Source organism: Pinus tabuliformis, chromosome 3_1 (genome assembly GCF_031772625.1).
Source record: "Pinus tabuliformis cultivar Carrire ecotype Pingquan chromosome 3_1, CPIR1, whole genome shotgun sequence".
Classification (NCBI taxonomy): Eukaryota; Viridiplantae; Streptophyta; class Pinopsida; order Pinales; family Pinaceae; genus Pinus; species Pinus tabuliformis.
Window position 1 is genome coordinate 138,893,284 of NC_142301.1, and position 16,864 is coordinate 138,910,147.

A 16,864-nucleotide genomic window follows, 5' to 3' on the forward strand; every position below is an offset into this window, starting at 1 on the left:
GATGAGAAAAAAATTCTGCCTTTATGATTTTCCAACAGCATAAACCTCTGAGGTCATGTTTCCAAGCCCTGAAAAAAGGATGTGGATATAGGGTGCCAATCCTAATGATCAATAACAAACAACCCAAAGATTGGAGATAAATAATCGGGAAAGATGGAAAGTAGTAAGTATTGATTACCTTGGCACACTATATCAATAAATGCCTGCCCGGTAGCACCCTTCCTGAACCCTAAGACCTCAAAGGAGGTTCCACTAGACTATAGTCAAAGACTAACCTCCCAAGTGAAGTGTGGGAACAAGGATACAATTGAGATCTGTCAATCATCCAGTTTTCCCTGTGATCCATATCAATATGCCCATAACATTAAAAAAAACCACATGACTGTTAGAATGGTTAGAGTACCTATTGATAGATGACCCAACTTCCTTCAAGAATAGTGACAAATGAGAGAGAGTTGACCAGAGCAATGGGTGGAAAACTCTGGCAGAATGTTGTCTATCGACCATCATAGGGCTGCTAGTTGGTTGCTGTCAAATGAGGAGAAAAAAATTCTCCTATGGATTACCCACTTTTGGTGGGTAACAATACCATATTACCATTCCATGGTTGATGGGTGGTGGCATTATTACTAGTTCAATGACGACTCTCTTCATCTTGAAAGCTTGTATATCCAATAAGCTTGTCTATCTATTCTTACGAGGGTACTACCTAGGGTTGGCTCAGTGTCATCAGAAGGGTGAAATCCATTATCTACCTTCTTGAACATATTAACATACATATGTTAGTGTTGTTCAACAGGAAGAGTTTGCAATATGTTACAATAAAACAAACATTTTTATTACATGTAGAATGGTACTTTTAAATGATAACTATCCATAAAGGGATTCATATAACAGAAGATCACGCAAATTAAGTATCCACAATGACATCATAATCTAATTCCCAACAATAAATGTACAGTCACATAAAACATGAGAATTATATGTTCTAAATGTAGTGAAAAGCAAGAACTGGGCATATCTCTGTAAATATTTACTCCTGGAGACAACTAAAAACAATTCCATTGCACTTCTAAACCCATAGAAAAGTAAATTTGCATGATACAGACGAAACGGTCAGTTACAATATCCTGAGTTACAGATCAGGTGGAATTTTACCGATGACTCGTCAACAAGTATTGAGGGCAACTTCTTTTCTGTTGCAATAACAACTCCATTTGCAGCTGCATTCAAAATGAAAAAAATTGTGAAAACATTAAGACAAGCTTTTACTTTGAAATAGAAGTTATATCTCTTGAATTTTCTTCAAGTATTGCAGGTGGTGACTTATAAAAACGGATCAATCTGCCGCTACCAATGACTAACCATGTCCATCAGCAATTCAGAAAAAGGTACAAGCATAGCATTAGTTTGTCAAAGGATCCCAATATCAGCATATTTTCAAAATTGTATGAAGATAAAGAAATCGATATGAGCTTGAAAGCTAAGCTAAGCAGCAGATAAATGTAAAAAGCAGCTTTTGGCTACAGATCATAGATCATAAATTTGAACAATATGAACGGAAAGGTTATATCCCTTTTCCAAATTTGGATACATTACTGTATAATTACATAGATTTAGGTGCAACAAAGTCTACCGTCTTTTGAAGTGTGTTAGTATATTGGCATCCATTTCAGAAAGTGGTACATACTACATAGGAATGGAGATGTAACTCAGGTGAGAAGGTCAACCAATCTTACACCCATGTGAAGACCTATTTTTAACATGAACACAATCAAATAATTAAAGATGCAGAAAAGCAATGAACTTGGAACACCAGAGATGGATAGAGCACAAAAGAAATGATGCCAAAAAAATTCTTTGGTCCTTAACTACTTCACTAAACTTTCTATAATCTCTATCATTTTTCCAATATTTATGAATGTAATATGTTTTATAATATTATTAACATATATGCATGTGAGTGTATCATTCCCCTGGTTCCTAACTCTTAGAAAGTGGCTTTGCAAAGATCTATACCAATTTCACCTTCTCAAGTAACTTAGACCTAATGTATAAAAACTCAGATGTAGTAAATTACAAAAGAGTTTACACCCCAATCAGAATGCATGTAGGCATGTATCTTACTTTGGACCACACAAAAATAATAAATTACCAATATATTATTGTGTTCCTTAAGCTTCCAAATAACTATAATAGGAAGTAAAATATTGCATCCTTAGGATATAAGTTTCTATTTACAAGATCTATCTATCAATTGAAAACATGTTAAGGATTTCTCTAACAATCTCTATATAGAATGGGTTTACTAATACGCTAAGTGCCCTTGTCCAAAATGTGGCAATCTTTAAGCATTCTAGTGTGTTAGCATTAAAATAACTTAGCATGATTTTATGACAACTGACTAAAGTTCAAAAAAAGAAGTTATGTAATGCCCCCAATGGACTAATGGCCCAAGGGAGGATGAAGTAGCCTATCCAATCACGTAGGCTACTTTGTAGTTGACAAGGGGGAACCCCATTATCTAATGTTTCGAGGCAACATTCGGTAAATTTTGGGGTAACTAGGGCAAAAGCCCAAATTGGGGGCTGCATGAACCCCTCACATTAGATCAAGGAAGAGAAACCCCCCATGAAGAATCTATAAATAAAGGAGAGATTTAATCATTTTCTGATCATTGAATTGGATTGATTTGTATTTGTTTTCCTGAGCCTGAGGCTCTGAGGGTTTTAAGACCCCTTTTCTCCTTTGCCTAGTTTTGGTGGAGGTGATCCCACCCTAGCTAGTCACTTTTTTCTTTGTTTTGGCACAGCATATTCTCTTGGAACCACTTGGATCTGTCTAGCTCGTAAGGTCGAAGTTTTCTCTGGGTGTTTTCTAGGTCAACCAACTCTGTTTCAACTTTCAAGCAACAACAGTATTTTCAGTGGTTATATTCCCAGTCGTTTTTGTGAAGAATTGTGATTCTCCTAAGCCATCAAAGTCGATTATGAGAGAGTGTGGTAGTCTTTGAGCAATCGAGACCCTTCAAGGGTCTGTCCAGTCAGAGTGATGTCCCGAAAGCTCACAAATCAAATAATGGACCATGTCTAGTCTTGTGGCCAAGTGATTGAGATCTGAGGTGAAGGTTCTTGGATGGAGAATATTGTAGAGCAAGTTTGGTCAGTGACCATCAATGCCAAGGCTTCCCTGCAGCAAATTAAAGGATATATGTTCGACTTAGCAAGGTTGTACCTTGTGGCACCCTAATCCATATTCGCACAACAAAAGAAAAACTTCAGCAAGACGTCCCATCTTACAACCACATTAGGGCAACAAGAACGTTAAGGGTTCCTGTGGTTAGCCCTAATTTTGGGCATTGCTGGACAGCGAATCTGGTGCAATGACCTATTGGAGGCAACAAGAAGTCAAACTTCTGAGGCAATGGGAGCATTTGGGCTCCCTAAACAATGCGTACCAATTGTGCAACTTTGTGATTCGGCTAGCCTAAATACCCCGTGGGAAGATTGAAGTAGCAGACTCAATTGTGCATTTTGGGCATTCTTCTAGCCATACGCACTAATTGGCAACAAGGATTGGCGGATTTGTAGCAGATCGTTAGGGCACAGCCAATCCCTAGTAGGCAAAGATTCAAAAGATAATTAGTTTGTGAGTTGGTCAAGAATTTAAAAGATTATTAGTGTTGATTTCAGTTATAGATTCTTAAGTGGATATTTTGTATTGGTAGAGAACAATTGTTGATTACTCCAAACTATTGGTATAGCAGCCATAGTGGCTGACTATTATATTAAATTATTGCATACTATCAAGTGTTGATGTGAGTAACATCAGAAGGTCTTCTACAATTGCTTGGTGTCTTAGCATATGGAAGACATTATTTGCCTCTTCTAGTGATTTGTGTCTTCTTTCCTAAGTTTAACTTGGAAAAAGTACAATAATTGAAGTCAATTAATTGGACTATTGGGTGATTTTCTAGTTGCTTAGAAATAATCTCAACCATTCATCTTCAAGATGTTTCTAGAAGGAATCTTCAAGATGTTTCTAGAAGGAAGATTCAAGATGTTTCTAGGATGGAGATTGGTGTTAGAAATTTGGACTCACTGAAGATTATAAATAGACGCTAGTGATGGAGATGAAGACACAACAAAGAGCACAAGTGTGAGCAAGCCATCACGAGAGAGAGCAATTCTCTCTACAGAGTGAGTGGCCTAGTGACCAATGCGTAGAGGAGGAGAAGTGTCAATGGATTTGAGAGAATCCAGGAGGCCGAGTTGGAGGAGATTGCAAGGCCGAGTTGCCAAAAGAAGATCAAGTTTGTCTGGAGGAGGCCGACTTGTTTGAGTGTTGGTGATTTTCCAATGTGCATTAGTGGCAAGGTGTAGATCAAGTTGTTGGAGGGCGCAAATCTGATTGCTAGAGGTCGATTACTTCAAAGCAATTTCATTTGGAGGCATATTTCATTGATGTTGATTTACTTGGGCCGAATTCATTCTGAAGAAGTCAAGTTGCAAGATCTAAATTGTATTTCTCCCTGTATCTTTATGGGTCAAAAAACCCAGAATTTTCAAATAATGAAATGATGGAGAATTGTTTGTGGATTAATTAATTTTTGCAATGTGTGATTGATCTCTCTGGTTTATTTCTGTTGCATACTTTTTTAATTCTAGAAGTTAAAGATACCAATGATTTTATTTTTTGGTGATTCAGTTATTATATGGGTAAAATAAATAATAAATTAGGGATAAACTAAATTGTCGTGAGAAATTAAATTTCGCTGGTATTAGAAATTTAACATCAAGTTTACTATTCTCTGCATCATTGTGTACTCTACGTTATCTATGCTCGAAGTGGAAAGAATATTGTAAATTGGTAGTGCATGTCTCATGAATTTATAAACCATAAGGGCAAAATCTCCTAGGGACATTACAATGGTATCTGAATTGTGCATCCTGCCAGCTTGTGAGTGTATGAGCCTTGCATTCTTCGAGAAGATACAAGTAACGTTACAATCAAAAAGAAAAGACTTAACCACAGTATAGCCATCAAGAATAGGGAAGGACAAGGAGAGTCGGATACTAATGACCTCTTACATGTGCTAATCAATGGGCAAATAGAAATAACCAATTTGCTAGTGTAAGGGCAACAACAAATGGCCCAGGGATAGCAACAAATGACGCAACTCATCCAAACCATAAACAATTCAAGTGACAATGTTGCTAATGGTTTAAAAGTTGGTAACAAGACTAGTGTTAAAGGGAGAAGTAGCCATAATCTTGGCCCCTTAAATACTTTTGCTCTGTCTAACGCTTGGGCAACCAATGGAAGTAATCAGACTCTTACTCCCTGGATTTTTAGACGGTCAGCCAATGGCAACCCAGGGCACAGCAGAGTAGAATGGACTCTTTAATGAATACTTACGAGTATGCAACACTAGAAGAAAATACATGAGCAGCAATATCTTTCCAAGAATACAACAACATCAAATACAAGAATAGACCCAGGGGGCAACATAATCAGGCTCTGATGCACAAGGTAGGAAAGTTACCATTCCTTCTTTTGATGGTGTTGAGAAATCAGTAGGCTTGCGAATTAAAGTTGATTTCTCTGCCATGATAATTACTTGTGAATTTGTTAGCTTCTTTATTAATATTATTATGTTCTCTTCTTTCATCAAGCAATTACCATAATATAAAATATGAAGATCACAAGAAACAAAGAACACAAGATGTAGGCTCTCTAAGCTAGGGCTAAAACCCCACAAGGGGGAAAACCCAGAAAATATCCTCTTCTTATAGAATCAGATCAAAGTGAGAAATACAAGACCCAAATCCTACCTCCAAGAAGACAAGTCAAGCCCTCCAAGTTCATCATCTTAGCCACAGGAAATATCATCAATCTCAATAATAATAACATGCATCAATCTCAACTCCTATTCCACATGGAGCTTGCCACATCTCTAATCATTTTGTAACAAGGAATTTGAACTTGTCTCAAATCATCTTTCACAGAAAACCTGCAAGTCTTCACACAGAATTCGCGCATATATATTTCAGATCTTCAACCCTAGAAGGCTCGCATATGCAGCCCAAAAAACTCGGAAGTATTTCAGACACATATCTCATAATAGCTGCTTTAGGAATTTATGAGTCTTTTCTCTAAAATTCACACATCTCTTCCTTAGAATTCATCACAAAAATAACTGAATTGCCTGCCAAATTGGAGGAGGATGCATGCCAATATATAGTTGTTCTCATATGTAAAAAGACACATCCTTTCAGTGAGTCGACTTGTCACCCAAGAAGGCCGCCTTAGCTTCTTGAGGTGAAATTACATTTTTTTTTAACTTCTATTTTTCCTTGAGAAGTCCAAATGGGACTTTCATTCAATGAATCCTAGAGGCATGAAGAACATGCTTTGCTTTTTACATCAAATACATAATCATACAAGTACAAGAATAATTATGAAGACCGAACCTAATTACATTTTCCAACACTCCCTCTTAACTAGGGAGGTATTCATAATTCCATAGTCGGTACAAGGATACTCTCAAATAGAAATATTCTCATAAGAAAAGTCGAATTGATAAGCCATCAACAAGCATCAACATCATGACCAACATTGTCACATTGCAATTAAGCAAGGCCTTGACTAACAAGCTCCAACTCTCCACCGATTAGAGCACAATGTTGAGAGGCATTCACTTGAACACCACCACCACCGCCTCTTGAGGCACATACACCATCCGAATGTTCACTGGGTATGTCCTAACAAGACTATTCTTATCTTGGATTCCCAATCCTCAATGAATATCAGTCCTCTTCAACTACTCTTATCTTGGATAGCTTGTCCTATCCTCAAAGTGTATCAATCCACGAGACTACTACCTATCTTGAATTCCAAATCCTCAAGGAGTATCAGTCCTATATGCTTATCCAATCCTCCATTCTCCCTACCAGTACCTTCACTAGACTTACAATTGTTAGTCTTGGCCTCGTGCATGACACATGGAGAATATGGTGTCCACCATCACTCCCTCTCAACCAAGTAGGTAGTCCTTACTGCCTCTCAAACGAGGAGATCCCTTACTCTGTCGACCAGGGAGACATCATCACAATCCTTAACATGTCTCATACTTCAACAACACATTAGCTACTTGTTCTTCCGTGGAGATATAGTTTTAGCTGCAGGGATCCTTTCTCGCATTACATCATACCTGGGCTTCGACCTTTTTGGATGTCAAACATTTTACGAAGCCAAATTTTTTCACACTCCATTTTCATAGCAAGGTTTCTTGTCTCCTAGCATCACATCATATCAAAGTTCAAACTTCGAACAACTTTTTCATCAAATGGTTTAACTATCATCTCCAAAGAGCCAAAATTCCTCACAGCGACTAGCACATACAAAGGTTTGCATCATATTCTTCAATAAGTCATTTCATCTTTCCAAATACCAATTATGCCCTCATGCTCTTCCAAGCCATCAATAGTGTTATCCACACAATTCATGCGTTCCATGATCAAACCAAGCAGTTGTAGGTACATCAATTTCATCCAACAAATTATCTCAACTACTATCTTTCCAACCTCTACATATACTTATGCAATATGTCTTTCTAGGGAGCCAAATCATACCTCAAACAAATCATCAATATCGGAGTTACCAAATCACAATGGCCTCAAGTCAAGGTGTGGGATTCTTCATGTCAAATTTTGCTACTTGCTCCCTCTGAGGTCAACATACCAGTTACCCAGCACCTGTGGGTGACACCCATAGGAGAATTTTTTTCTCCTAGATGTTCCTCAGCCAACAGCCCCTTGTAGCCACCAGATAGCTCGATGTGCCACCATCTTCACCACTTAAGCAAGCCATGTGTTCCCTCACCCATTTGTTATGATCGTATGTTTGGAGGTGGCCCTTCCAACCCCGAACGTATGGCCTTTCATTATGTAGTTGGGTAATTTTGTTTACTTATCATGGACACTTTTGGACATCGATTGGTGGGAGGATTAGGCAGAAAGAGTGGGCTACGTATGTACTCTTCTTTACTCAGCCCGATTTGGTGGTTAGCCTTGTATTTTGGTCCCATGGGATCTCGTTCACTAGCTATTAGCTTTAGGGTTGGCACTATATGGAAAATCCCAATTTTGGTTGGGTAGTCCCGCTTCCCGACACCATATACATCACTCCCCTCCACTCATTTTAACCCCATTCATCACTTTTCCCGTCTGGGTACACATTTCTCCATTGGGTCCACAAGGAGTTAACTTCCCCTCCCCTTGTACACACTTTGAGTCGAACCTGGAACAATGCCCCGGAGGTTGATGCAGCTAAAAGAAAAGAAAAAGCATAATTTGCCCACTCGCAACAAGAAATGTACCAAAAAATGCAAAAAATGACCAGCACATACAAATTTAGCAAGTGGGCCAAAGCCAAGCATGAGCTCTACCCCTATCATTATGGCCATCACCCTAGTTCCTAGGGCCCCTTACATCGTTAAGGAACCATTGATTGTCCCAACCCCTAGTGGGCAATGAACTGCCCCACCTTAAGGGGGTAATCACTGCTATATCCCACACATCATGCTCTCATCCCTTGGAGCCCCAAGCAGTTATAAAAGAAAATCAATAAAAGGCAAAAGGCATATGAAGAAGGGTGAAAAAACAAAGGTCGGGGTAACTCATGTACCACGATTGCTCCCTCCTACATTCATACACCCAAGTGTGGGCTTCCCTTATTATGGCTACCCTTATACTATGTGGCATGTGGCTTGGAGCCTTCCCCTGATGCCCCATTCCATTCCATCATTATATCACATGCTCCCTACCAATTGATGAATGTACTATGGACATGTCACCCTCTTTAAAGGTGAAAACCGCCTAATAGGGTCCTTGGTTGAACCCCTTATTGAGCTTGGAGACACCTGTACATGCTCAAGCCCACTATGGAAGGGCATGCCACCATGAAGTGTCCATTTGATTCCATGATTTGTGAGCTCTTTTACTGGATTACTCTAATGATTTGTTGTACTAGAAGGCAAGGGGACGCATTGGATCTTATGCAAGATTGCAGGTGGGTCTCTTTTTGGGGCTTGGTCTCCTTATACAGGGTCCAAGCCCTCCAGAGGGTCATATTGGCACTTATAGGGAGAGCGTTGAGAGCCATGGACCTCCACCACAACAGAGAGGGTGACAATCAATAGAAGGCAAAAAGGCATATGAAGAAGGGTGAAAAAAACAAAGGTCGGGGTAACTCATGTACCACGATTGCTCCCTCCTACATTCATACACCCAAGTGTGGGCTTCCCTTATTTTGGAAACCATTGTACTATGGCATGTGGCTTGGAGCCTTCCCCTGATGCCCCATTCCATTCCACCATTATAGTACATGCTACCTACCAATTGATGAATGTATTGTGGTCATGTCACCCCCTTTAAAGGTAGAAACCACCTAATAGGGTCCTTGGTTAAACCCCTTATTGAGCATGGAGACACCTGTACATGTTAAAGCCCACTATGGAAGGGCATGCCACCATAAAGTGTCCATTTGATTCCATGATTTGTAAGCTCTTTTACTTGATTAATCTAATTATTCGTTGTACTGGAAGGCAAGGGGACGCATTGGATCTTATGCAGGATTGCAAGTGGGTCTCTATTTGGGGTTTGGTCTCCCTGTATGAGGTCCAAGCCCTCCAGAGGGTCATATTGGCACTTGTAGGGTAAGTGTCACGCCCCTACACCTGCGGTAGTCTTCCAACCGCTTGTAGTGAGGTGCGACACCACCGAACGCTTTCTTTTTAACAATACTAACATTCGTGGACTACGCCTACTCCAACATTAACATACTTAGTTTGTGTTTCGCAACCAAGTAAAAGCATTACCTTTATACTTAATGAAGCCCATACTCATTCATTATCCATATGCAATTAACCGAGAACATCAACAATTGCAAACAAGTATAAAGGGAGGGGCAACTCCCGAAAAGTCTGCCCAACAATGTATTATATCAAGAATATCAGTTTTACAATGTACAAGTGTGCCTTGCCAAACCAAGTCTACACTTAGAATATTTTTACAATCAAGGCATAGAACAGCCTTTTACAATCATGTGCACCCTTGCACAAAGAGGAGTGCTCACCCGAGCCACCTATCTCACTCTGTCAAGTCCTGCACATACTATCTGCACATAATTCCCACCTTGGCACGCTTGCCTCACCTAAATCGGCACTTAAAGTCCAAAACTGCACCTTAGAAGTACTACACATGAGATATGCGCAGTCTCCTTTTACCCCTGCGCAGTTTTCCCTTCCTCTTGTGCGTATGAGTGAATGCGAAGATGGGTTGTTGAAATGAGCTCCTCATGTGTCGTATATATACACATCCTAACTTGTTTCATGCGTGGGCTTACATGGGGGTGTGCAACCCCTTAGCCGACCCCCAAAGCCACTCATACACGCCCACGAACCATCTTGCAAGTCGGCTTGCAAGTCTTCGTTCCAACGCATATAAGTGTCGTTCAATACTTAGTCGTTTTTTGTCTTTAACGTCGCATTTTTCGTCGCAACATGACCGCAGCTCTGTCGCACTTCATCCGCCCGCGCGCCCGACTCGCCTTCGTGCACGATGCGCCCGACGCTCCGTAGCTCGGAGGCCTTACATCCTCCTCCACCTGAAATCGTTGTCGTCCTCGACAACATACCATCATCCATGATGTTGACTCCTCCACATAAGGCAAACATCACTGCAACATATGTAGAGCCATCGTCTCCACCATGTCTCATCTCGGATGTCCATGATCATTGCCCACTCTGCTACAATCTCTCCATGCTGCTCTCCACCATGGAAGGTTGATCCTTCCAATGCAAGCTACATGTTCACTGCAACAATGTGCCAACTCCATCATGTCATCATCACCATGTGCAAAATTGCCCATGATATGTCAACAAGTGCTAACCAATGTTTTTAAAACCGGAACCGGTGACCGGACCGGTCCACCTAATGAACCGGTTTACCGACCAGAACCGGTCTAACCGGGACTGGTTTGGTCTAAACGAACCGGTTTTAAAACAATACATTAAATAATTAATTTTTAATGAAACAAAACTATTTTTAAGATGTAAAACCATGATTCCAAGCCAATAGAGACAAAATATGCAAAGTTTGCTCATTTATATACCATGTAAAGGTGAATATATCAAAATGGCACTGAGTACAATACATATCATCGACAAAATAGCAAAATACATAAGAAATGAGGCTCTAAATGGCCTATAAAGTCCAAGCTGTTGAAACTTGAAGCTTTGGAAATGTGTCTTAATGGATAAACAACAGAGATAGAACATCATGTTTTTGTCAAATAGGTCTAACTCAGGTGGTTGAGAGAAGAAACTGTTATCTTCCCCACTAGAGTTCAAATCCTGCAGATGACATGTTCACTATTTGCGAGGCAATCGACATTGAGGCTCTTCATAAGCTATGAGGAATACCTCTCGCTTATGGGCTGGAGGGTGGGGTGATAAATTGGATGTAAACAACAACAAAAAATTGTCATTTTTCTAGTAAGGATAAAGAAAGAAAAAATTATCGGTGGAGAGTTATGAGCCCCATGTCCACATTATCTCAGTCCGAGTTCAATGTGAGGAGCTGTCAAATTCAGCCAAAGCATGCTCTGTTCTATGGCTCTATGCCCATCAAGGTATGAACCGGGATCATTTGTGTTAACAACTTAACACCCCATTTTAACCATTGACCACAGCCCAACAGACCAGACATACGATGTCATCTGCTACCTGAGCACATTTCATAATCCTTTCTTGCTATTTATGGCCTAGGTCAAGGTTAAATTTGAGCTTCTTAGTGCAATGGGGGCACAATCAACTTCCTTGAAACTGGGAGATAATCAGAGAGATGTGGCAGAAGCAGGCTTTAAAAGATATTCTGAAGCAGCCAACATATGTGAGGTACTTACCAAATGGGTTCCATGCAGGTTACAGGAAGGCTAGGCTCTCAATAACTTTGGCAACTATCCCTTTGAAGAATTTTTTTTTGCAACTTCTGTGAAAGAATTCATTTAAAGGGGCATGAAAATTGTTGTACTTTTGACAGAAAATCTCAGATGTGCAGTAGTTAATAACTTAATACCAATACAGGCATTCGAATACAAAAAAGTAAAATGGTTATGCAAGAACAAATATTAAGGATCTTTATCAAACTAAACTACACATAAAAAAAATACTACTGCTTCATTCAAGAACACTTTGGATGGACTTTCAGATACCTGTGTGCCAAATTAACAAGCTTTTCATTCACAAGACCATGGTAGACTCCAATGACCTCTGCCCCTTCCATACGTAGCAAATCACTTTGAATTCCAGTTATAGGATCTTTCATAACAATATATCCCACCTTTACTTCCCCCCCAAAACCCCTAAACCACAGGCAAAATCCCTTTTTTTGCATGTTTCAGTGGGCGTGCCTAAAACCGGCCGGTTTAGGACAGAACCGGCCGGTTTTCACCGGTTAGGGCTAAAAAATGGCGAAATGCCCTATCAAACCGGGTTTTTTGGCCGGTTCGGACCGGCAGCCTTGCTAACCGGCCGGTTTGACCGATAACCGGTTTTCAAAAACGTTTTTAAAAACATTGGTGCTAACACACTACAACCATGTGCTAACACCTCATCTCATCAAGAATCCTCCATAATCCATGCTCAGGTCCATGGAAACTCCATCCATCTCATCTGCAACACGTTGTCCATGTGTGTGTCTCCCCCAAAGTGAAGAGATCACCTCATCAAACCAACTCTCGATGTGCCCCATTCAGGTCCATGAAGCCCCTTCATCATCTGCAATGTGCCATCCTCAAGTCTCCATAGAAACAAGTATGCACTTGTCTCATCTATCCATGTGCTGCCCATGATCCTCGATCAAATCAGCTCCCATGTGTAGAAAATAGTTGAGTCTCAACTCAACCCATGCTCAAGTGTATCACCAAAGCATCATCATCATCATCGTTGTAACTCCATCACTCCAAAGTGCCTCATACCGATCCTCTACATCAACTCACTCTTCCAAGCCATGCCCATACATGTACTTTGAAAGTATGCATCCCACACTGCATCAAAGTCACCTGACCTCAGCTCCTCAATGCATTAGATCCTCTAAGTCCACCATACATGAAGTCCCTAAAAGTCACAACAATCTTATGTCATCATGAGCTCCATAAAGCATCCCCAACCAACACCTTAGCAAGCATACAAGATGCCTCAGCTCTCCATGTAGTAGGAATGCTTCATAGTTGCTCACAAGTCCATCCAAGTCTTCAATCTTCGGTTTAGTGAACTCGGTCACCCAACCATCCCATCATTGCATCGTCATGTCATGAGTCCCTTCACCATAGCTCCTCCACCAAAGTGTCCACCAAGACTACCTCTTGGTCTCGGCCATGAGAAGTCCACCCAAAACATCACAAGTGTGTGCCCTCCTCAAACTGTCCATGAGTCATGCCGGGCACTTAGCCAATTCTCCATGTGGCTAAAGCATGACCCAATCCTCCACAACGATCATCATGTTCCTCCCTTGTCACGGGTCCTTGCACCTTTCATCATAAGGTCACAAGTAACCCCAACAAGCCCTGCAACAATCGACAATCCTTGCTTCTCCATACAAGGTTCCATCATAGTCATCCATGGTAAGATGTCCTCTTGCCTTGGCAAACTGGCTTTGCCCTTTTCTGCACACGGTCCATCTCCCAAATGCCCAAATGAAACACAAGTATCATCACTTACTTCATCATCATGAGGCTCCTCCATGTGAGTGACCTCATTCATACATGTTGACAAACTGCACGATCCTGGTTCAACTTGATCAGCCTCAAGTTCATCCTTCATCGTAGTCATGTCTGCAACATCTTCATCTACCACGGCTTCCTCTTCCTTGTTAGCACAATCTGCAACTTCATCTTGCTCTATTGTCCAACCAAGTTGAAGAAGTTCTTCCTCAGCTTCAGCCTTCCTCTTCAAGGCTAGGAGATGCCTCACTTCCTTCTGTCTTATCTTGAGCTCCTTGAGTTCTGCTTCAATCAAGTCTGCTTCCTTTGCAAGTCGAAGAGCTTCCTCTCTATTCTCATCAGAAATCCCTTCCTTAACCAAGGCACGAAGAGCATCCCCTGTTCCAAACAACCTTTTGCCACATTCTACAAATCCTTGTTTTTGTTGAAATTTGGTACCGGAGAACAGGTGGTTCCCTTAGGCTTTGATCTTTGGCCTAGGGAAAAGTGTCCAAAAGAATTTAATTTTTCTCCTAAAGTGACTTTATAATTTTATAAAGTTAAATCTAATTTAAAAGTGACTTTAAGTGATAAAGTTATTAAGTCTAATTTTAAAGTGACTTTTATAAAGTCAATGAAAAATTAGAAAGGAAAAGTGACTTTGGAAATAAATGACTAAGTGGGTCTTTATTAAAGTGGGGTGAATTAAAAAATAGAAAGTGAGATTTAAATGAGCATTTAATCTCAACCATTGATCTAAATCTATTTCAGCCATTGGATTTAGAGATCACCCAAAAGTCACTTGGATCACCCAAAAGTCACTTGGAGTTATATTAAAGGAGGAAAAGGAGGAAAAGGTCATTCATTCTTTCATGAGCAGATTGGGAGAAGGAGAGCAAGAGAGCAAGAGAGATTTTTGAGCAGGAAGGAGAAGGAGACAGCAGCTTGGCACACATTCCAAGGCAGCAGTTGAGCAGATTTGTACAGCTAATTCAGCACATAGTGAAAGGCAGATTTTTGCACAAAAATCGAGGCGCAGTTTGCTGATTTTTCTGCACACAAAACGGAGGTCGTACAGCATTTATTGCTGTCCTGTTTGCTGTAATTTCCAGATTGCTGTGAGGCACGGGAAAGGAGATAAGTTGTAAATTTGCTTGCTGATTTTTGCTGAATAATTCTCACTGTAAAAAGACAAATTTCAGAAATAAAGAAGAGCTCTCAAACTGGTTTTCCCCAAGAGTTGTAGGGGGTTTTTCCAGGGTCAAGTTGACCAAAAATATCAGTGTTTTAATGTGTTTTAATGGCTGTTTTTAATTGCTGATTTTTAATTCTGCAATTTCCAGCATTCTGAAAAATTTCCAGAATTTGTGTTTTCAGCAATATTTATTTTTTCAGTCTGTTAAATGTATGGTTATGGGAATGGGCATTTAACTACATGGGAGAAATAAGGAGAAACTGAAAACCGGGGTGGGAAAACAGAAATTTTTACATGGTATCAGAGCTTGAGTGCTGAAGGGCAGTTTGGGACAGCAAAAGGAAAAATTGCAGTTGCTGATTTTTCACTCAGAAAATTCCAGCAAGCTGATTTTTTCATAAACAGCAGTTTTATCTTTACTACAACAGTGCTATTTTTCAGTTTTAGGACAGCAGGATGTCATTGGGATTGAGGGTGGAGGATAGGTTGGATGGGCATACAAATTACAGCGTTTGGAAGGAGAGAATGCAGAGTATCTTTGAGGAGGCAGAAGTCTGGGATATCATGGTGCATACCGCACAGAACCCTGTTGTTGTGCCCACTGATGTTACTCAGTTGGCTGAGTATAAAAAGAAGAACAATAAGGGTAAGAGGCTGATTCTAGACGGAATCAAAGACCATTGCATTCCTCATGTGAGAGGAAAGAGCAATGCCCATGAGATGTGGACAGCATTGTCCAATCTCTACCAGAGTACCAATGAGAACCGGAAGATGGTCCTGAAGGAGAAGCTAAAGAACATTAAGATGGGTAATGATAGTGCAGCTGGATATCTCACAAAGATTACTAATGTGAGAGATGAGTTGGCAGCGATTGGAGAGGCCATTCCACCCACTGAGTTGGTGCGGATTGCAGTGAATGGCCTCCCCCGTTCATGGTTGAACTTTGCTGATGGGGTTTGTGCACGTGAGACCCTTCCCACATGGGAGAGGTTTTGGGATGATTGTATTCAGACAGAGATCAGGAAAGGGCAACTTGGGGCAGCCAAGCCAGTTGAGCAGGATGAGGACGTAGCACTGGTGGCAGGAGGCAAGAAAGGCAAAGGGAAGAAGCAGGCTTCCACAAGCGGTGGTGGAGGCAAAGGCAAAGGTAAAGGTAAACAGGGGAACACACAGAAGGACTATTCCAAGGTGAAGTGTTGGAATTGTCAAAAGATGGGACACTATGCAGTTGTGTGTCCGGAGAAGAAGAAGAAGAAGGGGAAGAACCAGGACGTGGCAGCTTCAGCAGAGATTGAGGACTTTGCTGGTCGTTTTGACCGAGAGTTTGCGTTCACTACATGTGAGTCCTCTAGTGCAGGATCACCTGCCAAACAGGTTCAGAGGGAGCATGCTTTTCCCTCGATTAGCGGAGCATCTACAGGTATCTGGTATGTGGACAGTGGGGCTTCACGTCACATGACAGGAGTCCGTGAGTACTTCTCAGAGCTTTCAGAGAGTGGTATTGATATTGAGGTAGTACTCGGTGATGACAGAGTTGTTAGAGCAGTCGGGGTGGGGACAGTGACATTTCAGAGGGAGTCCAAACCTCCCTTGAAAGTGTCAGAGGTTCTTTATGTGCCAGGGATGAGGAAGAACCTCATATCCGTCTCAGCTTTGGAGGACAGAGGATATGAGGTACTGTTCAGGGGAGGACAAGTGTTGATGTATCCCAGGGGCGATCCAGCTGATTCAGCTAGAGTGATAGGTGTACGCCATGCAAAGGTGTACAAGTTTGCATTTCAGCCCCTTTTGGCATTAAGCAGTAGTACCGACAGCAGAGCTAGCAATTCTGAGCTGTGTGAGATTTGGCACCGCAGGATGGGACATATGTATCATGGAGCCTTGAGGACATTGCGGGAGATCACT

The 16,864-nt window shown here is 41.0% G+C and overlaps 1 protein-coding gene across 1 annotated transcript in view; it reads right to left on the reverse strand.

Annotated features, from left to right (window-relative positions):
- The window catches only part of LOC149186160 (proteasome subunit alpha type-2-B), a 133,010-nt gene that overhangs the window by 83,759 nt on the left and 32,387 nt on the right, over positions 1-16,864 (reverse strand). The window contains exon 3 of the mRNA XM_089410920.1: positions 1,159-1,223. Within this exon, the coding sequence (XP_089267046.1) occupies positions 1,159-1,223 (65 nt within the window). The remainder of the gene's footprint in view (positions 1-1,158; positions 1,224-16,864) is intronic.